At 43.5% G+C, this 24,629-nt stretch overlaps 1 protein-coding gene across 1 annotated transcript in view; it reads left to right on the top strand.

Moving 5' to 3' along the window:
• VWF (von Willebrand factor) overlaps window positions 1-24,629 on the top strand; it is a 175,656-nt gene that overhangs the window by 98,230 nt on the left and 52,797 nt on the right. The window contains exons 23-34 of the mRNA XM_054442726.1: window positions 1,071-1,211; window positions 1,424-1,537; window positions 3,348-3,504; window positions 4,230-4,388; window positions 5,124-5,259; window positions 7,406-8,784; window positions 10,203-10,319; window positions 10,417-10,557; window positions 10,824-10,967; window positions 13,408-13,572; window positions 14,908-14,951; window positions 15,244-15,421. Of these exons, the coding sequence (XP_054298701.1) occupies window positions 1,071-1,211; window positions 1,424-1,537; window positions 3,348-3,504; window positions 4,230-4,388; window positions 5,124-5,259; window positions 7,406-8,784; window positions 10,203-10,319; window positions 10,417-10,557; window positions 10,824-10,967; window positions 13,408-13,572; window positions 14,908-14,951; window positions 15,244-15,421 (2,875 nt within the window). The remainder of the gene's footprint in view (window positions 1-1,070; window positions 1,212-1,423; window positions 1,538-3,347; window positions 3,505-4,229; window positions 4,389-5,123; window positions 5,260-7,405; window positions 8,785-10,202; window positions 10,320-10,416; window positions 10,558-10,823; window positions 10,968-13,407; window positions 13,573-14,907; window positions 14,952-15,243; window positions 15,422-24,629) is intronic.

Genomic DNA, 24,629 nt, shown 5'->3' with positions numbered 1-24,629 from the left:
CAACAGTGAGAACATTCTTCTTCTATGTTTCCTGGTGACTTACACCCCTTGTACCAAGCCGAATGCTGCTTATTGAAGCAAGATAGAATACGTTTTTTCTCTGTCTCAACACCAGGGCTCTAAGTATGTTGTAAAAGTATAGCACCTTTTCTTCTCCAGGCCAAATATTTCCAGTTTTTTCTGTAGTTTTTAAAATTTTATTATTATTTTTAGTTGACATTTAACTGTATGTATTTACTGGCGACAGTGATATTTCCATACATGTATACAGTGTGTAATGATCAAATCAGGGTAGTTAGTATATCTATTCCCTCAAACATTTACCATTTCTTTGTGTTGGGAACACTCAAAGTCTGCTCTTCCAGCTACTTGAAAATATACAATAAACCGTTGATAATTATAGTCACCCTGTGGTGCTACAGAGCACTAGAACTTATCCCTCCTCTTTCTGTAGTTTTTACTTGTTTCTCACTCATTCGTAACTACTTTTTCAGAACTCGTTGCATGTTGCACTCCATGATGGGTGAACATGGAGACAGGTGAGACATATCTTCCTGGTTACATTTATGATAGAGCAGAATTCTGCCCAGCCTGGTCTGAACAGGCTGCGGTTCTCCAGGCAAGGGGACTCACCTGCCCAGAGGCAGGCAGTTCTATAACATTCCCTCCTTGGACCCCTACACCTCCATTGGTGGAGCAGTGGACCTAGCTCCTCTCTCTGCTTCTACGCTTGTTGGGGACAGTGATAGTTCCCACCAGTGATCTCAGGGCCAAGGCTGCCTGATTCCCACCTCTGCCCTTGGCTGACTAGGTGACATGGGCATGTTGCCTCTCTTTGTTTCCATAGCTTTAAATAAAATGGGGCCAGCAAGGAAGCTCAGGAATAGGTCTTGGCAATGGCAAGGCTTTGCTGCTCACCTCGGGCCTCCTCTGAGTCTCTGTCCTGCTCCTCCTCCTCTTCCTCAAATGCCCTCTGCCTCCGTCGCTGCCAGGAACGTTCCCCTTTCCCCTGAACCAGAGAGCATGCCCCTGGGCTTGACGGTGCTCATCCCCTCAACTTGTCTCTCAAGGAGAAAGTGTGTGGCCTGTGTGGGAATTTTGATGGCATCCAGAACAATGACCTCACCAGCAGCAACCTCCAAGTGGAGGAAGACCCCGTGGACTTTGGGAACTCCTGGAAAGTGAGCTCGCAGTGTGCTGACACCAGAAAAGTACGTCTGGGTCTCTGTGTGAACAGAGCCTGAGAGCCTGCTTCCTGGAATGTCCCTCTGTCCCCATTCTCATGGGGGCTGGAAGGGGGGTTGTGGGTGGTATGACCTTCAGGTGGCTGCAGGGTGGGAAGGAGGGTCTCTCGGATCCTTCTGGGCTGAATAACCCCAGTTTGCCCAGCTGACGGCTGGCCTATCTCTTGCCTGGTTCCCAGGTGCCTCTGGACTCATCCCCTGCCACCTGCCATAACAACATCATGAAGCAGACGATGGTGGATTCCTCCTGTAGAATCCTTACCAGTGACGTCTTCCAGGACTGCAACAAGCTGGTGAGGACCTTGAGGGTAGTGGGAAGCAGATGGTCCCAAGGCTTGGCCCGGTGGTATGGACATCGAGTGTGACCTTCTAACATGGACACTACCCTGGTGTCTTGACATGATCTGCACCAAGACACCACTTCAGCTTTTTTTTCTTGGCTTTCAATCTGGGAGACAAAAAGTAAAATCAACAGTTTCTAGGGGAAGCAATGCCTGGCAAAATATTTCCTTCTGCATGAGAAGTAACTCCCCTTGGCATGTGCCAACGCTTCTCTTTCGGCCCCAGTCTTAGGATTTGTTCTCTTATTGAAGTATCTTGTTTTCAACACCAGAGCCAGAGACTTCCTTTTCCTGTTACTGCTGCATTTGTCCAGACCAAAAGACCTTCCTCTCCCACTCCCCAAAACCCCTTGGTACCCATTTCTTGTCTCACAGAAATTCTTTTCTGGTCTTAATTTTGGTGATTTTGAGTCCTCATATTATGACTTATTTTTGTGTCTTTATCTCTAATGACAAGGAGGAATTCCCCAAGGTTAAGTACAGTTGTCTCTCTCTCTCTCTCTCTCTTTTTTTTTTTTTTTTTTTTGAGACAGAGTCTCGCTCTGTCACCCAGGCTGTAGTGCAATGGCATGATCTTGGCTTAGTGCAGCCTCTGCCTCCTGGGTTCAAGCGATTCTCTTCCCTCAGCCTCCTGAGTAGTTGGGATTACAGGCGCCCACCACCACGCCCAGCTAATTTTTGTATTTTTAGTAGAGAAGAGGTTTCACCACGTTGGTCAGGCTGGCCTCGAACTCCTGGCCTCAGGTGATCTACCCACCTCAGCCTCCCAAAGTGCTGGGATTACAGGTGTGAGCCACCATGCCCGACCATAGTGCGGTTGTCTCTTATCTGCTGCATGTATGTGTGTACACACATGTGGACATGGGCTTGTACATGGGCATATGTGACTACAGAAGTCTATGTACACACACAGCCATGCACACATACATGCTGCTGTGTAGCACCACCAATGTGGGAGAGACTGGTTGAAAACATGGATCTCAATTCTCTTTCTATCTATGCAGTGATTTTCAGTCTCTGAGGACTCCAAAGGATACTTACATTCCCTGGTTTGGTGGAAATCCTGGGCATCTGAGTTGGAAGAGTGAGAACAGGGGAGGAGTTGGGGACATTGGTACTGTTGGAACGTCTTAGAAACAATGACCCACTCAGCGTCTGAATTCATTTTCTGTCATAACTGCCCTGAAAAAGTCCAGTGTGTTTAGAGGCATGTTTTGGGGATGAGGAAAGGTGGGAACTGGTGAACTGGATTTGGAATCAGAGTCTAGGCCCTATTGTCCTGCATACCTGCCCCATAGCACTGCAGTGAGGCAGCTGCAGGGCGTGATGTATTTCCCCATTCTCTTTGCTGAATTGAGGCAAAGAAAGACAGTGACCAGCACGTATGTGTGTTTGTGTTTTCGTAAAAACATCCAAATGCTCATGAGGCTAAGAGTGGGTTGTGAAGACAGATGGGTGGCTGAGCAGGGAGGTAGGCAGAGGGACAGAGGGACTGTTCTTCGGGAAAATCCTCAGGCTCATTGTGTTCTGCAGAAGGCCAGCAGCACTGCATTATTCAACTCTTCTAGCTGGAATGCAGATTAGAAACTAAGAATCTTGCCTTCCCACTCATTCCCTCTTTGAGACCATTGAGTTACATTTCTCCTTCTACCCGGACCCCCCTTATCCTTAAATTGACCATCAGAACATTTGCACCCAGACTAAGAGCCAGAGTTCCTGACACCTGGCCATAGGCCTGGGCCACCTGAGGCTGCATTTGCAGGTGGACCCCGAGCCATACCTGGATGTCTGCATTTACGACACCTGCTCCTGTGAGTCCATTGGGGACTGCGCCTGCTTCTGCGACACCATTGCTGCCTATGCCCACGTGTGTGCCCAGCACGGCAAGGTGGTGACCTGGAGGACGGCCACATTGTGCCGTAAGTTCTGATGCCCTCATGTTCTCAGATGCCCTCCCTTCTTCCCGTGTGTCTATGCTTGAAGACCTTGTGAGTGCAGGGGGATATCTTCATGGGCGAGAGAAGACAGAGTGCTAGTATGGGACTGGATGGCCAACGGCTAAGGAGGGTTAAGACATTGGCTAAGTAAGAAGTTCATATTATGGGTGAGGTGGGACATGGATTCAAGGCATGAACATGTGGATACTTTTCTTCTGGAGAGATTCTGGCAGAGGAGAAGAGGGAAAAGAAGGAAGTCGATTTATGTCTTTAATTAGGCATGATTATATTTGCCAATATGAGTGATCAACTCATACATTCACGTCTATAAAATCTTCCTTCTTTGGACATAAGCAACTTAATGTTTTTATGTAGAAAACTGGGCCGGGCACAGTGACTCACACCTGTAATCCCTGTGTTTTGGGAGGCTGAGGCCAGAGGATTCCTTGAGCCCAGGAGTTCAAGACCAACCTGGGCAACATAGCAAGACCCCCATCTCTACAAAAATTAAAAAAAGAAATGAATTCAGAACCAATAGATTCTGGTTTAGGTGCTTCAACAATCCAGAAGTCTCTAATATTGGTGACTCCCATAGTCCCTTAGTTCCCCAACATTATCTCCAGATGCCCCCAGGCCATTACCACATGGGTCTGCAGTCCTGGAGGCTTTGCCTTTTGTGGTCATGGCCTTGTCTCCTGTCTACACAGCCCGGAGCTGCGAGGAAAGGAATCTCCGGGAGAATGGGTATGAGTGTGAGTGGCGCTATAACAGCTGTGCGCCTGCCTGTCGAGTCACGTGCCAGCACCCCGAGCCGCTGGCCTGCCCTGTGCAGTGTGTGGAGGGCTGCCATGCCCACTGCCCTCCAGGTGAGGCCTCTGTCTCTGGGGGTCGGGCTGGTGGGATGGGATAGGGATGGATGGAAAGCTGCTTCTAGGTCTTGCTTCGTCTCAGCCTCCACCTGCCACGTCCCATCTCTGACCTGCAAGCCCGCCGCAGGTTCCATCTCTGACCTGCAAGCCTGCCGCAGGTTCCATGGGTTCTTTCATCAGAGTCAGGCCAGTCGTGATTTTTCTCAAGTCGAGCTCCTCCAAAATGCTTTTCTGTGCCTACTTATGGGATTCTCATCTAAAGCAGCCCCTGTCGATAGAACTTTCTGCAGTGGGGGAATGTTGTATTGAATGTAACTGTGACGAGTGTGTCTGAGGAACTGAATTTTTGAATTTTATTGAATTTTACTTAATTTAACTTAAATAGCCACATGCAGTTTGTGACTATCCTATGGTACAGCATAGCTCTAGAGTTACTGAAGGCATTATTCAGAAGAGCAGAAAGAGCCCTGGAGATAAGATTTCGTTTGTCCTGAGGCTTGGGGAGGTGAGGTAGGGTGAAGGAATCCCCACTCCCAGTTTTGCAGAGGGATCAATCAAGGCACAAGGAGGAGAGATGCTCCTTGAGTGGCGGGATGACCCCTGGGGGTGCGGGCAGGAGGAGTTGTCTTCTAGGGCAGGAGGAGGAGTTGGTTTCTCCCCTTTAGTTAAAAGTGAGGCTTTCTTGTGGGAAAGGGGAGCATTTTGGTTCCTAATGAGAGCTTTCTTTTGCAGGGAAAATCCTGGATGAGCTTTTGCAGACCTGCGTTGACCCCGAAGACTGTCCAGTGTGTGAGGTGGCTGGCCGGCGTTTTGCCTCAGGAAAGAAAGTCACCTTGAATCCCAGTGACCCTGAGCACTGCCAGATTTGGTAAAACAGATTCCTGGGTTGTTTGAAGTGACAAATCTTATTGCTTCTCCAGGGGCCAGCTCAGAGACTAGGTTTTGGGTAAAAAGTCCTAGCTACATGAGTTGAGAGATTGAGTTTATTTGTTTATTTATTTAATTCATTACTTCGTGTAGTTTATTGTTTTGTTTGTTCCTAGGGTTTGCTTCTTTTTCTTTAGGGATGGACTGGACTGCTTCCTCCACATATATTCCTCCACAATGTTTTTGCTCTTAATAGGTTTTTAAGTCCTAAGAGGTTTTTGCTTTTCTCACTGAAGGTGGGGTATGGTCACTTATTGTCCTTGTAGGTCATGACTAGTCTGAGCACAGGTGTCCATATACTGGAGGTGGGGACTCAGGAGAAGAAAGTGAGATGGAACACGGGGCCTCAGGGTGACATGAACGTCGTGGGGGCCATCGTCAAGGTGGCAGGGTGTGGCTGTCATAATGGGGAGGGAAGGTGCTCGTTGCTCTCACCCTGGGTTCTCACCGGACTTGTCTCTGGGAAACTGGCCTTTGGGGAGGTGAGAAGGAGTCCTCAGGGTGAGCTCTGAGCCCTCTGAAGTCCTGCTCATAAGTAGGGAACATTTATTAAAATCCAGATCTATTCAACACCACTCCCTGACACTGATCAAGCCTTCTGGGAGCTTAAACTTGAGAAGGTAAATTCGCTGGGGAGGGGCTATGGTCACAGTTGCCAGAGTCAGATCCTGCCGCCACCGTCTGTACAAACAAGAACGAACACTGCCTGGGGTGAGTTTTCTAGCAAACACAGGAAACTAGAAAGTATGTCACTCACGCACCGTTAACCAAGGATTGAAGCAATAAATCTCGTAGATCACGGGAAGGAGGAATGAACTTCCTAGTAAGACTCTACCTGCGCACACTCTTTATGCTGAAACGTGGACTGTAGGGAGCAAAGGACTGGGTGATTCTGATGCTGGCTTGGGGTTCTGTGCCAAAAGGCCATGAGAGCTTTGAGCCCTCTCCCCACCTCCTTTGCTGGCACACGGGCAGGGGCAGCTGCCACGGTGCACGCTGAAGCTGCAAGCAGTGTGTGGACAGAAGTCCCACAGCAGGCTGGGGGCATCACCTGGTATCAAGCCACAGGGGGACACTTCCCAGGTTCAGGGCACTGCTGCCTTGTCAGCTTTACTGGGAGTGCTGAAGGCCATGTGCCTCCGAGGCTGAGAGTCCAAAGAGGAGATGGTCCTGGCCCATATTGGTCTCCACCACAGGGCCACTTGATTTCACCTGTGGTCTGGCAGGCCGTGCCACTTTCCGGGACACTGGCAAAAAGGTGATGTTACCAGCAGAGCCTGGAAATTTGGCATGGTAGTGTAGGAATTTGTGTGTGTGGGGCCACTGCTCTACTACAGACTTGTGGTGTGTGCTTGGGGCTGGGCACGGAGCCTGGACAGTACCTGGCACATGAGAGGTGCTCACCCTATGTCTGCTGGAGGAATGAGTGAATGTCTTTTCCTAGGCCTAACACCGTAGGGACCCCTGTCTGCTACTCTCAAATAATTTGTTCTGCTAGATAAAGCTGGAGTTTTGAATCTTTATTCATCTTTCCACAATGTTTTTGCTCCAATTTTTTCTCTCTTCATTAGGGCCCAACATATTAAACATGTTTTAAAACTCATGCAATTTACATTCTGTTAGAATATGTACTGTAAAGCATTTCTCTTCAACAGAACATTTACCAGCACAGGTTAGCGTCTACATTTTAGTAACATTTGTTCTTGGAGACACTTGTAAGAAGGCTTGGATTATAATTAAGTATTCATGTTGCTAAAGATGTAGGTTGAAAAGAAATCAGCTTTGAGTGGCTGTGTGGATGGTATAGAACGAGCATATTTTTTCATATCCTAGGATGGGCTAAAGCTTTGGTTTCTAGAATCAAAGGAAGTCAGCTATGTGTGTGTTTTGAAAGGGGGGGCATGCTATTTGGGGACAGATGTTAAACAGTGACATCTCACTTGGGTGTGGAATGGTCCATGGGATCTCAAGTTCAGGTGGAACAGAGGAGATTGTGTGGGAATATGGAAGTGGTCGTACACCGTAGGGCTCAGAAGTGTCCATAGGTTCTTCCTGAACCGTTTTAATTTCTTTGCTCTTTTCTGCAGCCACTGTGATGGTGTCAACCTCACCTGTGAATCCTGCCAGGAGCCGGGAGGCCTGGTGGTGCCTCCCACAGATGCCCCGGTGAGCCCCACCACTCCGTATGTGGAGGACATCTCGGAACCCCCCTTGCACGATTTCTACTGCAGCAGGCTACTGGACCTGGTCTTCCTGCTGGATGGCTCCTCCAGGCTGTCCGAGGCTGAGTTTGAAGTGCTGAAGGCCTTTGTGGTGGACATGATGGAGCGGCTGCGCATCTCCCAGAAGTGGGTCCGCGTGGCCGTGGTGGAGTACCACGATGGCTCCCACGCCTACATTGGGCTCAAGGACCGGAAGCGACCGTCAGAGCTGCGGCGCATTGCCAGCCAGGTGAAGTATGCGGGCAGCCAGGTGGCCTCCACCAGCGAGGTCTTGAAATACACACTGTTCCAAATCTTTAGCAAGATCGACCGCCCTGAAGCCTCCCGCATCGCCCTGCTCCTGATGGCCAGCCAGGAGCCCCAACGGATGTCCCGGAACTTTGTCCGATACGTCCAGGGCCTGAAGAAGAAGAAGGTCATCGTGATCCCGGTGGGTATTGGGCCCCATGCCAACCTCAAGCAGATCCGCCTCATTGAGAAGCAGGCCCCTGAGAACAAGGCCTTTGTGCTGAGCGGTGTGGATGAGCTGGAGCAGCAAAGGGACGAGATGGTTAGCTACCTCTGTGACCTTGCCCCTGAAGCCCGTCCTCCTACTTTGCCCCCCCACATGGCACAAGTCACTGTGGGCCCGGGGCTCTTGGGGGTTTCGACCCTGGGGCCCAAGAGGAACTCCATGGTTCTGGATGTGGCGTTTGTCCTGGAAGGATCGGACAAAATTGGTGAAGCCGACTTCAACAGGAGCAAGGAGTTCATGGAGGAGGTGATTCAGCGGATGGATGTGGGCCAGGACAGCATCCATGTCACGGTGCTGCAGTATTCCTACATGGTGACCGTGGAGTACCCCTTCAGCGAGGCACAGTCCAAAGGGGACATCCTGCAGCGGGTGCGAGAGATCCGCTACCAGGGCGGCAACAGGACCAACACTGGGCTGGCCCTGCAGTACCTCTCCGACCACAGCTTCTTGGTCAGCCAGGGTGACCGGGAGCAGGCGCCCAACCTGGTCTACATGGTCACCGGAAATCCTGCCTCTGATGAGATCAAGAGGTTGCCTGGAGACATCCAGGTAGTGCCCATTGGAGTGGGCCCTAATGCCAACGTGCAGGAGCTGGAGAGGATCGGCTGGCCCAATGCCCCCATCCTCATCCAGGACTTTGAGACGCTCCCCCGAGAGGCTCCTGACCTGGTGCTGCAGAGGTGCTGCTCCGGAGAGGGGCTGCAGATCCCCACCCTCTCCCCTGCCGCTGGTATGCTGGCACCTTGTGTGCAGGTGGGAGGGCTGGGTGAGGGCTGGCATGACCTTGGTGCTACATGCATCTGCCAAGATACGACTCGGGTTCTAATCCTGGCTTCCCTGGTCTCTGTGCCCTTGGTTGAAACTTGCCTTCAAAGGGCGTGTGTTTCCTCACCTCCCTGGCAGGGAGACAAACTGTGATCCTTTTTCGGGGGAAGATCTTTTCTTATGGTGTGTGCTTATATAAATTCAAAGGTAATGGAAGCCTATTGTTAACATTTAAACATTGCCAATAAGGAGTAAAAGAAAATGCAAGTCTTACTTTATCACACAGCCTCTTCCCCACCCAATTCCACCCTCCGCCTTCAAGGTAACCTCTGTTAAAGGTGGTGACGATAAGCTTCATTTTGACCACACTGGGTGGGTGAAATTATTCCGGGTAGCTGACATTCTTCAGGGGGAGACCAGGATGTCAGGTGCCAGGTAGCAGGTGCGGTCTTCAGACACTGGAGTCAGACTGCCTTAGTTTGAATCTTATCTCTGCCACTTGCTAGCTGGGTAATTTTGGGGAAATACTTAACCTCTTTGTATATCAGTCTCCTCATCTATAAAATGGGGATAATAATAGCACCTACTTGCTTAAAATAGTATCTGGCACATGACAAGTGCTCAAAAAAAAATGCTTGCTCCCACTGCTGTTATTACTGCCTTTTACTGACACTGGCATCTAATCCATTCCCAGTTCCTGAACATCTTTATTCGGTGTGTTTGGGACAATCCCAGAATAACAAGCCTTCTTTTAGTATCTTTTGAGTCTCACACTTGTCAGTACTTCTGTTTCTTTGTTTTTGTTTTTCTTCATGGCCATAGATTTATTTAAATTCTTGTAATATTTCTGCTGAGGAAAACAACAATTACATAATTTCATCAAATCTCAGATGTACTCAGACAGTAACAGGAGCACTAGGCATTTATAGCTGGAATAATCACAGTACGTTCACCTGCCCTGCAAGATCTGAGGACACAGCAGCTCATTGTCCAGGGAGGGGCTGCCGCTCCATTTCCTTTTGCAGTCTCCTTGTATTGCCAGGCCAGTATTTTACTCATTTCTAGAAGAGTGGCGGCCCCTTCTTACCGAGGAAGCCCATGCCTGCCGCTTTTATTTGTAGACATTTAAGCTTCCTTTGGGTAGAATTGGAGTCTTCTCAGTGTATCCAAACCTGAGGTAGTCCGGCCCCAGGAACTCCATCTCCCCTATCCCCTCCTCCCTGGCCCATATTGCCGTTGCGCTCACAAAGGCACCCCCCACCCCCATTGGTGGTGCCACGTGGTCAGCACACCCTGCAGATCCTATTGGATGTCAGGTTGTAGGCCTGGCGGCCAGTGTCCCTGCTGGCACCTGTGTGCTCACCTTCCTGGTTGTCTTTGCAGACTGCAGCCAGCCCCTGGACGTGATCCTTCTCCTGGATGGCTCCTCCAGTTTCCCAGCTTCTTATTTTGATGAAATGAAGAGTTTTGCCAAGGCTTTCATTTCAAAAGCCAATATAGGTGAGTGAGTGAGGCAGCTGAAGCAGCAGGTGACAAAGAGGCTCTTTTTGGGGCTCCACTTGATTCAAAATAATCCCCGTTTTCTCATTCCGTTTAGGGCCTCATCTCACTCAGGTGTCAGTGCTCCAGTATGGAAGCATCACCACCATTGACGTGCCATGGAACGTGGCCCCGGAGAAAGCCCATTTGCTGAGCCTTGTGGACGTCATGCAGCGGGAGGGAGGCCCCAGCCAAATCGGTAACGTTGGTGCCACAGGCTGGATGCAGAATCTGCATTCTGATTCTAATTTTTGGCATAATTCCAGTCACTTTGCTCCTTGGCCTTAGTTTCTTCTCCTGGAAAGTGAGGGGCTAGTTGCTCTTCCACGTCTCTCCAGATCTCAACTGGGTGTTCCTTGGAGTCTCTGAATCATTCAGCTTTTAAGTGACTTAAGGATCCACCGTGAGACAGGGTATCCAGCCGCAGTCAGTACTGACTTGGCGTGATCTGTTCTCCATCCTCAGGGGATGCCTTGGGCTTTGCTGTGCGATACTTGACTTCAGAAATGCATGGTGCCAGGCCGGGAGTCTCGAAGGCGGTGGTCATCCTGGTCACGGACATCTCTGTGGATTCAGTGGATGCAGCAGCTGATGCCGCCAGGTCCAACAGTAAGAATCTGGTGTACAGTCCTCAATTCAGGAGAGCAAGACTTCAGAAATGATAGAGGATTAAAAGTGGGCTGGGATTACTTTTGGATGTGGTGGCCGATATTAAATATGCTCAGTACCAACCTCTGTCCTGGTTTCAAACAGCAGGAAATTATCCAATCACGATGTGATTAGGAAACCAAACAATAATAAGTGTGTGTTGATCTTATATCTTTATAACTAATTATAACATTTAATTTCTCCACATTTTCCCTTTGTGTCCAGGAGTGATCATACCTCTATGCCCTTTCTTTCTAAAGTAGGATTCGTGGTCTCTTACTAAAATGTCATGTCTGAGGCCAGAGTGATTCATTGTGGGGCCTTGAGAACCAATGGGGACTTTCATGTATTTAGAGTCCTTTCCTGGTACCAGGTAATGAGCTTGGCAGGGTTGATGGATGAGAGACAAAGGATCATGCTGTAGGAAAGGGAAGGATCCAGATGTCCAGCCTTGTGCTTCATAAGAACATGTGCTTATCATGTTCTTAATATCAACAGGATGTGAGCTGGGACAGGTGGTAGAGTCTGAGGGACCACCTCCCAGCTGAAGGAGGTCTGGGTGAGTGGAGTGACATTGAGTCCCCTCGTGGACACCTGGAGAACTGTTCATCTTTCAGGACCCTGCCTAGGAGTGCTGTCAGAACCTAGTCTTTTCTCTGCTGTCTTCCTGATGTTCTTCCTGAGGAAGTTATTTGCTCCATTCTCTATGTCACACATGAGCTACTCAAAATGTGCAAATCGTATTGTATTGTATTTGTAACATATCTATTCCTTGCAAAAAACTGGGAGTTCTTTGAAGGCAAGGGAAGATCTTGCTTATTTTTGTATCATCTGTGTATGATGCACAAAATAGGTGACCATTTAACGTTTGTTGAGTGAATGAATGTGACATGTTTATGAAATCTATGATTTTACGGTAAAGGACACAAAGGGAAAGGATGTATATTTGGATAATATAACGAACTTACAAAAGCTGAAAAGCTGCTAGTAGAAAATCCGTTCCAACCTGAAGCACATTGCAAATTCCTAGAACTTTCTGGAGAGCTGAATTGAGGAATTTCAGGATGGAGATTTTTTCTCCTTTAGTATCAAGAATCCAAAGAAAGATTTTCACTGGGAAAGGAAGCAGCTGTGGTCTTGAGGAAGCAGATATGATCCAGAGCAAGTCATTTAACCGTCCGAAGCCTCGGTTTCTCATGTGTAAATGAGCATGCACATTCTCTGGGCTCAGCCCTATGATATTTTCTCTTCTCTTCTTACATATACCCCCTTGGTGGTCTAGTTCAGTGTCATGGGTCTAAATATATTTATACATCTCTGACTTTGAAATTCGTATCTCCAGCCTCACCTCAACTCAGCTTGCATGCTCTAACAGGCAAAACTAAATTCCTGATTTTCACGTCCATCTTTCTTATCTTAGAAAATGGCAATTCCAACCTTCCAGTTGTTCAGTTCAAAAAGCTCAGCATCCTTGATTCTTCTTCCTTTTTCCTGATACCTCCATGCAAGCCACGAACAAACTATAGCTCCATCTTCAAAATAGTTTGAGAGTCGCACCTCCCCACACCATGTCCACCAGGGTCACCTCAATCCGAGTCCCTATCATCTGTCACCTGAAATATTGAAATAGCTGTCTAACTGGAACCCCAGCTTCCACCTTTGTCCCCTGCAGCTCATTCTCAGCACAGCAGCTGCAGTGGCCCTTTAATATCAAAGTCAGCCCCTGTCCCTCTGCTCTGTAGTCTTGGCTGGTTTGTTTCATTCACAGAACATGGTGAGCCCTTACTGTGGCCAGTGGAGCATTGCCTGATCCACGCCTTTTCCCTCTTTTGCTTGTCCCTCTCTCCCCAGCCCCCGGGAGCATGCAGTCACACTTCTGCTTTGGGGCCTTTGCACTCACTCTTCTCTCTGCTTGGGATGTCCCTCCCTCAGACATCCTCTTGGCTCCTTCCATCCTTACATCAGGTCTCTGCTCAGATGCCATCTTTTCACCAAATGCTTCTCCAACTGCCATATATGCAATGATAACCCACACCTCAGCCCTGGGCATTCTCATCCCCGTTATCTCATTTTGGTTTTTTCCTAAGCATTTATCCACATCTGAAATTCTATATATTTACTTTGTTTGTGTGTTTGTTGTCTTATCTCTCCATGAGGACGGGGGACAGGGAGGGACTTTATATGCTTGGTTCACTGCTGTATCCCTATTGCTTACAATAGTACCTGACACAGAGTAGGAGCTCATTAATATCTGTTGACTGAACATCTTCCTCATAGGGCTGGTCTATATGACCAGCCTGGAAAACATGAGGCTGTATTCAGATGCTGGATATAACGTCAGGCCAGTCCATTTTGAGCCTACTTGCCCACAGATCCTTTCTTGTCTCTTTGCTAACTCTAGGAGTGGCAGTGTTCCCTATTGGAATTGGAGATCGCTATGATGCAGCCCAGCTACGGATCTTGGCAGGCCCAGCAGGCGACTCCAACATGGTGAAGCTCCAGCGAATCGAAGACCTCCCTACCATGGTCACCTTGGGCAATTCCTTCCTCCACAAACTGTGCTCTGGTGAGTCTTATAATACCTTTCTTACTTCCCTCAAAAAAAGTTCCAAAACAAACCCGCCAAAGAAACAAAAATACTATTCAAGAGACCCCAGGGTGCCCATGCATAAGATTTGGCTTTGAATGAAGATTATTATATAGACCAGGACCTTTAAGTTTCTGCTCATGGGAGGTGTATACCACAAGCCCCCATGGGGCCAGCAGAAAGCTTTCTGTGTATGGTCCTATTTCCACTCTAATTGTCCATGTGAACTTGGCAGAGAGAGCCTAAGCTTATTTGTGTAGAGGGATCTTGGACAAAAGAATCAGAACACATAAGCAAGGAACCCCAGCGTTCCGTAGATATAGTCTTCTTCCCCATGGGCCTAGACTCACTCTCAACGTGGGTATAAAGGGCTTTAGAAATACAATAACATGGAGACTCATATCAAAGTACCACAGTTTAAGTTGATTTTAGGCCAAAAATATGCTTTTGGCCAGGCGCGGTGGCTCACGTCTGTAATCCCAGCACTTTGGGAGGCCGAGGCGGGCGGATCACGAGGTCAGGAGATCGAGACCATCTTGGCTAACACAGTGAAACCCCATCTCTACTAAAAATACAAAAAATTCGCTGGGTGTGGTGGCGGGTGCCTGTAGTATCAGCTACGTGGGAGGCTGAGGCAGGAGAATGGTGTGAACCCGGGAGGCGGAGCTTGCAGTGAGCCGAGATCACGCCACTGCACTCCAGCCTGGACAACAGAGTGAGACTCCATCTCAAAAAAAAAATATACACACACACACACACACACGCTTTTTTTGGGGGGGTTCCTGGGTTTGTATATTTTCCCGTTACTAGATGTAAGTCAAAACCTGCATAAAGCTACTGTCCTTCAGGGGAATAACTCAATGCAAGTTTGCCCTTAAAGGGCAATAACTCTATGCAAGTTTTGACTTATAGCTAATAACATTAGCTGTACAGAGAGATGGCAGCTCTCCTGGTAGGAATCTTCAAGTAGATCTCTTTCAGGTTTCCAGGATCTTGCTTCATCTCCCCACCTTCCCCATCCCTGGTGTGATCTACATGTGAACCAAGATAATGACAGCGTAAGCTGTAGTTATTGTCGTATTATCGCTGTTGTTGGCATCATAATTATTAATAACCGCAGAGCATGTCTGAAGAACCACAGGATGACCACCTCAGCCTCATGTCCCTGTGTCTCCACTGTTAACCTCGTTCAGATTCTTTTCAGAGTTGAGTTGACTTCAAAAACTAGACCAGGTTGCTTAAGCAGACATTGTGAATGGTTCAGAATTTCTGGGTGAAAGATGGGAACTAAGGTCTTATTTGTGTCTGTTGCAGGATTTGTTAGGATTTGCATGGATGAGGATGGGAATGAGAAGAGGGTAAGTTCCTTTCTGTTGACTTTGAAAGAAAGATTAGAGATGTGTTTGGGGCTCTTGTTCCCACTGGTTAATTTTTCCTCCTTTGGTTTTAGTCCAGTGCTTCCTCTTACTATTATTTTGTTTTTGGGGGTCCATCTGTACATCTTGTGTTTTGCTTCCTGTCTCATGTACAGGAGGCCTCCTTGCTGTGTAGGCCTGTGTTCAATTCTAGGGGTCAGTTGTCTGGCAGATGGGCTTAGAGTTGGAGTACCTTATCTTATTCCCTGCCTGAATCTGCTGTTTTCTTCTGCAGCCTGGGGACGTGTGGACCTTGCCAGACCAGTGCCACACCGTGACTTGCCAGCCAGATGGCCAGACATTGCTGAAGAGTCATCGGGTCAACTGTGACCGGGGGCCGAGGCCTTCATGCCCCAACAGCCAGTCACCTGTTAAAGTGGAAGAGACCTGTGGCTGCCGCTGGACCTGCCCCTGTGAGTCCTTTGCTTCTTCAGCCAGGGCAGTGTCAAAGGGGCAGTGCTTTTAGCTTGGCTGTGCAGAAAAGTAGAGCAGGCACCGACCAGCCCAGAAGTACCCTTTCCCTCATCACCACATGCACAGTGCTACCTTCACTCACCTTCCTTTCCTCCTGTGCTCTTTGGACATGCATGCAGCCAGTCTCAGGGATCACTGCCGTCTTTCTCTGTCTTCGGAAGGCACGTCCCCAGATTATGCATAACCAGAAGGAAGAATTGCTTTTCTGAGGTCAGTGCTCAGCTTGGCTGTTGGCAAGTCAACCTTTAAGAATGTATGTATTCAGGGTATAGCAGTGGAAGTATAGCAGTGAGAGAGATGCTTCCAGAAAACTCTCCAACCACACCTATAGCAACAGTACATCACCAAGGTGGCCTGGATTAAGAGGAGGAAATATTTAAAGTCCACTCCTGTACACTTGTGGAGAGCATTTCATCCGTGGGCTGGGTTAGCCTTCTGCCTCATGTTTGGGAGAAATGACTGCTAATGGTGACCATGACTCAGCAGTGGATTGTAACCTTTATGCTCAACAGGCACAACTGGTGGGATGCAATCAACACTGTATGTTATAGCTCACTCTCCCTTTAGAATTTATTTAGTGAGATAAATTTCCCTCTTGGTCTAGGTGAAAACTCTGCCAGACTTTATGTTTCTTCTGTTTATTCATAAAGAATTCTATAGTTACTTTAAGTCAGAAGACAAAGTCTCAGCTGATAATTAGATACCCACTCTTGTGTAATAATCAAAACTTTGAATTTGATTAGAGTTAAAACATCTCCGAGTTCCAATTTGGGCTGCCTGCCTCTGGGAAGGAGGGTGTGGTCAGCTTTCCTCTCTACAAAGAGCTTTGCCTTTTGTGATTAAAAGCACATCCTGGAAATTACTCGATGTCATTTCAAAGAGAACTTCCTAGTACTTTACTGTGTACCATAGGTTACCCAACTGTTCTTCTGTGTATGTGCATTTAGGCTGTCTCCAGTGTTTTGTAATGACAAACAATGCTGCAATGAGTAAACCTGAACATACGAATTTTCATATGGTTGGAGGTATGTCTTCAGGGTAGATTCCTAGAAGTGATCTTGGGTCAAAAAACAAGTGCGTATGAAGTTCCCCTTAGATATTCCCAGATTCTCCTGTAACAGGTGAGATGTGGTTGTGCAAAACTGGAATGTCCATCCGTTTGCTTTTCGATCAGCGAGGTATGAGAGTGCATGCTTCTCCACAGCCTTGCTGAGTGTGTTGTTATAGTTTTTATTTTTTTTGCAAATTTCTTACTTTTGAGGAAAGAAATGGTATCTCAGTGTACTTGAAATTCATTTCTCTAATGATGAGTGAGGTTAAACATTTTTTCGTATGTTTAATTGCCATTTTTTGGTCTAATTTTGTGAATTTTCTGCTCATGCCTTTCCCCATTTTCCCATTAGAAAAGTTGTGATAAAAAACACATGAGATCTACCCCATTAATAAATTTTCCAGTGTACAATACAATATTGTTAGCTATTTGCAAGTTGTTGTACAGCAGATCTCTAGAAGTTTTTGTTTTGTGTGACTGAAACTATGCCCATTGAGCAGCAACTTCCCATTTTCCCTTTCCCCTAGTCCCCGCAACCACCATTCTGCTTTTTGCTTCTATGAATTTGACGATTTTAGATACCTCCTATAAGTGGGTTCATGCAGTAGTTATCCTTCTGTGACTGACCCATTTCACTTAGCTTAATGTCCTCAAAGTTCATCTATGTTGTGGCATATGAAAGGATTTCCTTCTTTCTAAAGACTGAATAATATTCCACTGCATGTATATACCACATTTTCTTTATCCATTTGTCCACTGATGTGCATTTGGATTGTTTCTAACTCTTGGCTATTGTGAATAATGTTGCAACGAACGAGGAAGTGTAAGTATCTTTTTGAGATCCTGATTTCAGTGCTTTTGGATGAATACTCAAAAGCTGGGTCATATGCTTTTGGGTGTGGAGAAGGATGCACTCTCATACCTCGCTGATCGAAAAGCAAACGGATGGACATTCCAGTTTGCACAACCACATCTCACCTGTTAGAGCAGAATCTGGGAATATCTAAGGGGAACTTCATACGCACTTGTCTTTTGACCCAAGAATCTCACTTCTAGGACTCTACCCTGAAGACATACCTCCAACCATATGAAAATTCGTATGTTCAGGTTTACTCATTGCAGCATTGTTTGTCATTACAAAACACTGGGATTGCTGGGTCATATGCTAATACTAGTTTTAATTTTTTGAGGAACCTTCTTACAGTTTTCCGTAGTGGCTACACCACTTTACATTCCTACCATCAATGCACAAGGGTTTCAGTTTCTTCACATTCTTGTTAACACTTGGTATTTCCTGGAGTGTGTGTGTGTGTGTGTGTGTGTGTGTGTTTGATAATGGCCATTCTAACACATATGAGGTGATACCTCATTATGGTTTTGATTTGCATTTCCCTGATGATCAGTAATGTTGGATATTTTTTCATATAATTGACTTTTTGGATGTCTCTTTGGAGGAATGTCTTTTCAAGTCCTTTGCTCACTTTTAAATTGGGTTGTTTGCATTTTTTTTTTTTTGCTATTGAGTTGTATGAGTTCCTAATGTATTTTGGATATTAACCCTTTATCAAATGTACGGTTTGCAAATATTTTCTTCCATTCTGTAGGCTGCCTTTTTACCCTGTTGATTGTTTCTTTGGCTGCACAGAAGCTTTTTGGTTTGATGTAGTCCACTTGTCTATTTTTGCTTTTGTTGCCTTGTTTTGGCAACGATATCCAAGAAATCGTCGCCAAGACCAATGTTGCAAAGTTCTTGTGTTTTCTTTTAGGAGTTTTATAATTTCAGGTTTTACGTATCAGTGTTTAAGTTTGATTTTGGGTTAACTTTGTGTATGATATAAGGTCCAACTTCATTGTTTTTCACGTGGACAGGTCATTGTTAGTGTATAGAAACAGATGGTTTTGTATGTTGATTTTGTATTCTGCAACTGAATTTGTTTCAACTTTGCTGAATTTGCTAACAAATTTTTGGTGAAATCTTTAGAGTTTTCTACACATAAGATTATGTCATCTGCAAATTGAGATAATTTTACTTCTTTTTTGATTTGGGTGATGTTTGTATCTTCTTGATTCATTGCTCTAGCTAAGACTTCTGGTACTATGTTGAATAGAAGTGGTGAGAGTGGGCATCCTTGCCGTCTTCCTGATTAGAGGAAAAGCTTTTAGTTTTGCACTATTCAGTGTGATGTTAGCTGTGGTATTTTCATTAATGGCCTTTATTTTGTTGAGGTAATTTCCTTCTATTCTTAGTTTGTTGAATGTTTTAATCATGAAGTGGTATTTGAATTTTGACAAATGCTTTATCTGCATCTATTGACATGATAGTATGATTTTTATCCTTTGTTCTGTTAATGCTATGTATCACATTTATTGATTTTTAGACGTTGAGCCATTCTCCCATCTGAGGGATAAATCCCACTCAGTCAGAGTGTATGATCCTTTGATTGTGCTGTTGAATTCAGTTTGCTATCATTTTGTTGAGAATTTTTGCCTCTATGTTCATCAGGAATATTGACTTGTAGTTTTTTTTTAATGTAAAGTCTTTGGCTTTGGTATCAGGGTAATTCTGGCTTCAGGTTTCCCACTTCAATGTTTTGGAAGAGTTTGAGAAAGATTGGCATTTTCTTCTTCTTTAAATCTTTGGTAGTATTATCCAGTGAAAGCATCTGAGCTCTTCTTTGTTGGGAGATTATGATTACTAATTTGATCTCCTTACTAATTGTGGGGCTGTTCAGATTTTCTGTTTATTCATCATTCAGTCTTGGTAGGTTGTATGTTTCAGGGATTTATTCATTTATTTAGGTTATCCAATTTGTTAGTGTGTAGTTGTTCATAGTAGTCTCTTACTAACCTTTTTATTTCTGTGCTATCAATTGTAATATAACCTCTTCTATTTCTGATTTTATTTATTTGAATCTTTTTTTGTCTTGGTTAATCTAGCTAAAGATTTGTTAATTTTGTTGACCTTTAAAAACCAATTCTATTGATATTTTGTATTCTATATTTCATTTATTTTTGCTCAAATCTTTATTATTTCCTTCCTTCTGCTAACGTAGGGCTTAGTTTATTCATTTTCTAGTTCCTTATGTTGTAAAATTAGGTTGTTTGAGATCTTTCTTACTGTAGACGTTTACTGCTGTAAACTTTCCTTTTATTGCTTTTCCTGTTTCCCATAAGCTTTGCTATGTTGTGCTTTAGTTTTTGTTTTTCTCAAAATATTTTCTGATTTTTCTTTTGATTTCTTCTTTGACCCATTGGTTGTTCAAGAGTGTTTTTAAATTTCCACATATTTGAGAACTTTCTGAAATTATTTCTATTAGCAATGTCTCATTTTATTCTGTTGTGGTCAAAAAAGATACTTGGTATGATTTTAGTCTCCTTAAATTTGTTAAGATTTGTTTTGTGGGCTAGCATGTGAACTATTCTGGAGACTGTTCTATGTGAGTTTGAGAAGAATGTATAATTTGCTGTTGTTGGGTAGAATGTTCTGTATTTGTTTGATAGGTCCACTTGGGCCATAGTGTTTGAGTTCTCCGTTTCCTTATTGATCTTCTGTCTGGATTTTTTATCCATTATTGAAAGTGATATATTAAAATCACTATTATGTTGTTCTATATTTATCATCACTTCTGTCAACATTTGCTTCTTATATTTGTGTGCTTTAATGTTGGGTGCAATGTATTTATAATTATATCTTCCTGGTGAATTGATGCATTTATCACTATATAATGTCCGTTTTTTTGGCTCTTGTGACCATCTTTGACTTAAAGTTTAATTTGTCTAAGTATGGCTACCTGTGCTCTCTTTTAGTTAACATTGGCATGAAATATCTTTTTCCATCTTCTCACTTTCAACCTATGTGCATTCTTAAATCCAAAGTGAGTCTCTCTCTTGTAGACAGCACATAGTTGGATCTTGTTTTATATTTATTTATTTATTTATTTATTTATTTAATTTATTTAGATGGAGTCTTGCCCTGTTGCCCAGGCTGGAGTGCAATGGCTCGATCTCGGCTCACTGCAACCTATGCCTCCCGGGTTCAAGTGATTCTCCTCCCTCAGCCTCCTATGTAGCTGGAACTACAAGCGCGTGCCACCACACCTGGATAATTTTTTGTATTTTTAGTAGAGACGGGGTTTCACCATATTAGCCAGGATGGTCTTGATCTCCTGATCTCTCATGATCTGCCTACCTCAGCCTCCCAAAGTGCTGGGATTACAGACGTGAGCCACCACACCTGGCTGTTTTATTTTATTTTTAAAAATTCATTTCAGCCACTTCATAGCTTTTGATTGGAGAGTTTATTCTATTTATACTTAAAGTAACTACTGATAGGGAAGGACTTACTGTTGCCATTTTGGTAATTATTTTCAGTCAGTCTTGTAGCTTTTTTGTCCCTCTTTTCTACTCTTACTGCCCTTCTTTGTGTTTCATTGATTTTTTTTGGGTAATGATGAGATTTGATTCTTTTCTCATTTCCTTTTGTGTATCTTCTATAGATATTTTCTTTGTGGTTACCATGAAGCTTACATAAAACAGCCTATACTTATAACAGTCTATTCTAAGCTTATAACAACTTAATTTCAATTGCACCCAAAAACTCTACTCTTTTACTGCCTCTCCCCCACTTTATGTTATTGATGTCACAAATTATATTTTTTAATGTTGTGTATTCATTAACTGATTTTTATAGTGATAGTAACTTTGTCTTTTAAGTACTATACCAGAATTCTAAGATTTACACGTTGTCATTGTAGTATTAAAATATTCTATATTTGTTTATATATTTACCTTTACAAGGAATTTTAACTTTCATATGTTTTCATGTTGCTGCCTAGCATTCTTTTATTTCAACATGATGGACTCCCTTTAGCATTTCTTATAAGGCAGGTATAGCGGTGATGAACTCTTTCAGCTTTTGTGCACATGAGAAGGTCTTTATTTCCCCTCCATTTTTGAAAGACAGTTTTGCTAGAGAGAGTATTCTTGGCTGCCCAGTGTTTTCTTTTGAATAGATCATCCATCTCCCTTCTGGCCTGTAAGGTTTCTGCTGAGAAATTTGTTAATAGTCTCATTGTGGCCCCCTTTTATATGAAAAGTTGCTTTTCTCTTGCTGCTTTCAAAATTCTGTTTTTGTCTTTGACTTTTGACAAATTATTATAATATATCTTGTAGTGGACTTCTTTAAATTTATTCTAGTTGAAGTCTTTTAGGCTTCTTGAAGCTGGATGTCTCTTTTCTTCCCTAAATTTGTTCATTATTTCTACTTTCCATTGGGTTTTAATCTTATTCTTTATTTTAAATATTGGAACTATTAGCTCATTATCTGTGATATAGGTTGTGGTACTATTTATTGACATGTCAATATTTGCCCCAGTGATGTGAGATAACACTTAATAATAATCATAAATCAAATTTTCATATGTGCATGGGCTTATTTCTGAATTTTTTTCTGATTCCACTTGTTGTTAAGCTATTCATATACCAAAGCCACATTGTCTTAATTACCACACTGTCTTAATTAGAGGAAATACCTCTAATATTTTGTCATTAAAGGCTTTATAGTATGTTTTATTGTCTGGTAGGGCTAGTACCTCCGCATAGCTTTATTCTAAAATGTTTTCCTGGCTATTATTTATGTTTTTTTTTTCCGTATAGACTTTAGTGTCAACTTGTTTACCTCCATAAAAAGTTTGTTGGTATTTTTATTGGAATTGCATTAAATTTATACATTAACTTTGGGAGAACTGGCATTTTTATGATGTTAAATCATCCTATCCAAGAACAAGTTTGTCCACTTATTCAAGCTGACTTGTCTGTCTTCTAGAAGTGTTTTAAGGTTTATTCATTTGGTTTTTGCATATTTCTTGCTAAGTTTATTCTAAGTATTGAATCTTCCTTGCTGCTATTGTAAATGAGACTTTTTTCTTCTCCATTATGTTCTTTAACTACTTATTGTTTGTGTATATAAAGGGTATTGATATCTATATATATAACGTATATCTATATAGCTATATATATAACATATATATATCTGTATATGTTAATTTCATATCCTATAGCTTTACTGAATTCTTTTATTATTGAGTTAGTTTTATCATGGATTCTCTAGGGTTTTCTGGGTATGATGGTGTATCATTTGCAAATAGAATTGTTTTTCTTCTTTGTCAATTTTTGTGCCTCCAATTAATTTCTCTTGTATAATTCCATTAATAAACTTTTTAGTACAATGTTGGATAGCAGTGGACTATCTTGCACACACACACACATGCACACACACACGTGCACACACGTTATCATATATTTTATCATATTATGAAAGTATCCCTCAATTCTCATTTTTGAGTGTTTTTTTTGTCAAGAGTGATTGTGGAATTTTGGTGTTGGTGAAGGCTTTTTCAGCATCTATGGAGATAATCTCTTGATTTTTTTTTCTTTAAATATATTGGTATGGTATATTATTTGAAGGAATTTCCTAATGTTGATCCCACTTGGCTATGTATGGTTTGTTATTTTCATAATGTGGTGTTGGATTCTGTTTGGTAATATTTTATTTAGTATGTTGGTTTTGACATTCATAAGTACTTTTGGTCTGCAATTTTAACACTACTTATTTAAATTTTCAGTAATATACATATAACATAACATTTATCCTTTTAACTATTTTTAAGTATATATCCAGTGACATTATCACAAGGTCAGGAGATCGAGACCAGCCTGGCTAACACACGGTGAAACCCCGTCTCTACTAAAAATACAAAAAATTAGCCGGGCGTGGTGGCGGGCGCCTATAGTCCCAGCTACTCGGGAGGCTGAGGCAGGAGAATGGCGTGAACCCGGGAGGCGGAGCTTGCAGTGAGCCAAGATCACGCCACTGCACTCCAGCCTGGGCGACAGAGCGAGACTCCGTCTCAAAAAAAAAGAGAAAGAAAATCCACATTGTGGTGCAACCATCACCACCATCCATTGCCAGAACTTCTTTCATCTTGTAAAACTGAAATGCTTTATTCATTAGACAATGATACCCCATTTCCCCCTTCCTCCAGCCCCTGGCAATCGCCATTTTGCTTTCTGTCTGTGTGAATGAGACTGCTCTAAGCACCTCTTTTGAGTGGAATTGTACATTTTTCCTATTGGAACTGGCTTATTCTGCTTAGCATAATGTCTTCAAGGTTCATCCATGTTGTCATCCTTTGTGTTTGGTTGATTTTTTTTTTTTTTTGTAGTGAAACATTTTAACTTCCTTTTCCTTTCTTTTGTGTATATTCTATAGCTATTTTCTTTGTGGTTACCATGGGGTTTACATTTAACATCCTAAAGTTATAACGCTGTACTTTGAATTTATACCAGCTCAACTTCGGTAACAGACAAAACTCTGCTCTTATACAGCTCTATCCCCACACTCTTTCAGTTAGTGATGTCATAAAATCACATCTTTATACATTGTGTGTTCAAAAACATAGACATATATAAATTTTAATGCATTAGTCTCTTAAACCATGTAGAAAACAAAAAGTGAAGTCACCAACTAAGATTACAATAATATCCAGAACTTTTTTTGTTCCTTTTTATGATTTCAATTTCTTTATTGAAATTTCCGTTCTGTTCATACATCATTTTCTTGATTTTATCTACATCTTCTTTTAGCTCTTTGATAATTTTTAAGACAGTTGTTTTAAAGTCTTTCTTTAGTAAGTCTACCATCTGGTCTTTCTCAGGGATAGTTTCTGTTGATTTACTACATGAGACAGATTCTGCCAATGCTATTGTTGTCTAGGTGGGGAGACAGATATTTGGTGCTTCTTACTCCACCATCTTCCCAGTCTCCCACTCTGTAGGTTTTTTTTTTTGTTTTTGTTTTTTGTTTTTTTTGTGGCGGGGGGAATACTGTCTTGATCTGGTTAAGATATTGGTGTTAAAACTGGTTTCATTAAAAGCTTTAAGAAGTTTTCTCTCCTTTTCAGTACTCTGGAACAATTTATGGAGCATCGGGACTATCAGGTCTTTGGAAGTTTAGGAAAATTTCCTTGTGAAATCATTTGGGGTTGGTATTTTGTTTTTTGTTTCTTTTTTTTGGTGGAGTAACTTTCTTTAATTCC

The sequence above is a fragment of the Pongo pygmaeus genome, chromosome 10 (genome assembly GCF_028885625.2).
Source record: "Pongo pygmaeus isolate AG05252 chromosome 10, NHGRI_mPonPyg2-v2.0_pri, whole genome shotgun sequence".
NCBI classification, from domain to species: domain Eukaryota; kingdom Metazoa; phylum Chordata; class Mammalia; order Primates; family Hominidae; genus Pongo; species Pongo pygmaeus.
Note: the sequence above shows the minus strand (reverse complement) of the source record. Positions and strands in the feature narration are given on the sequence as shown.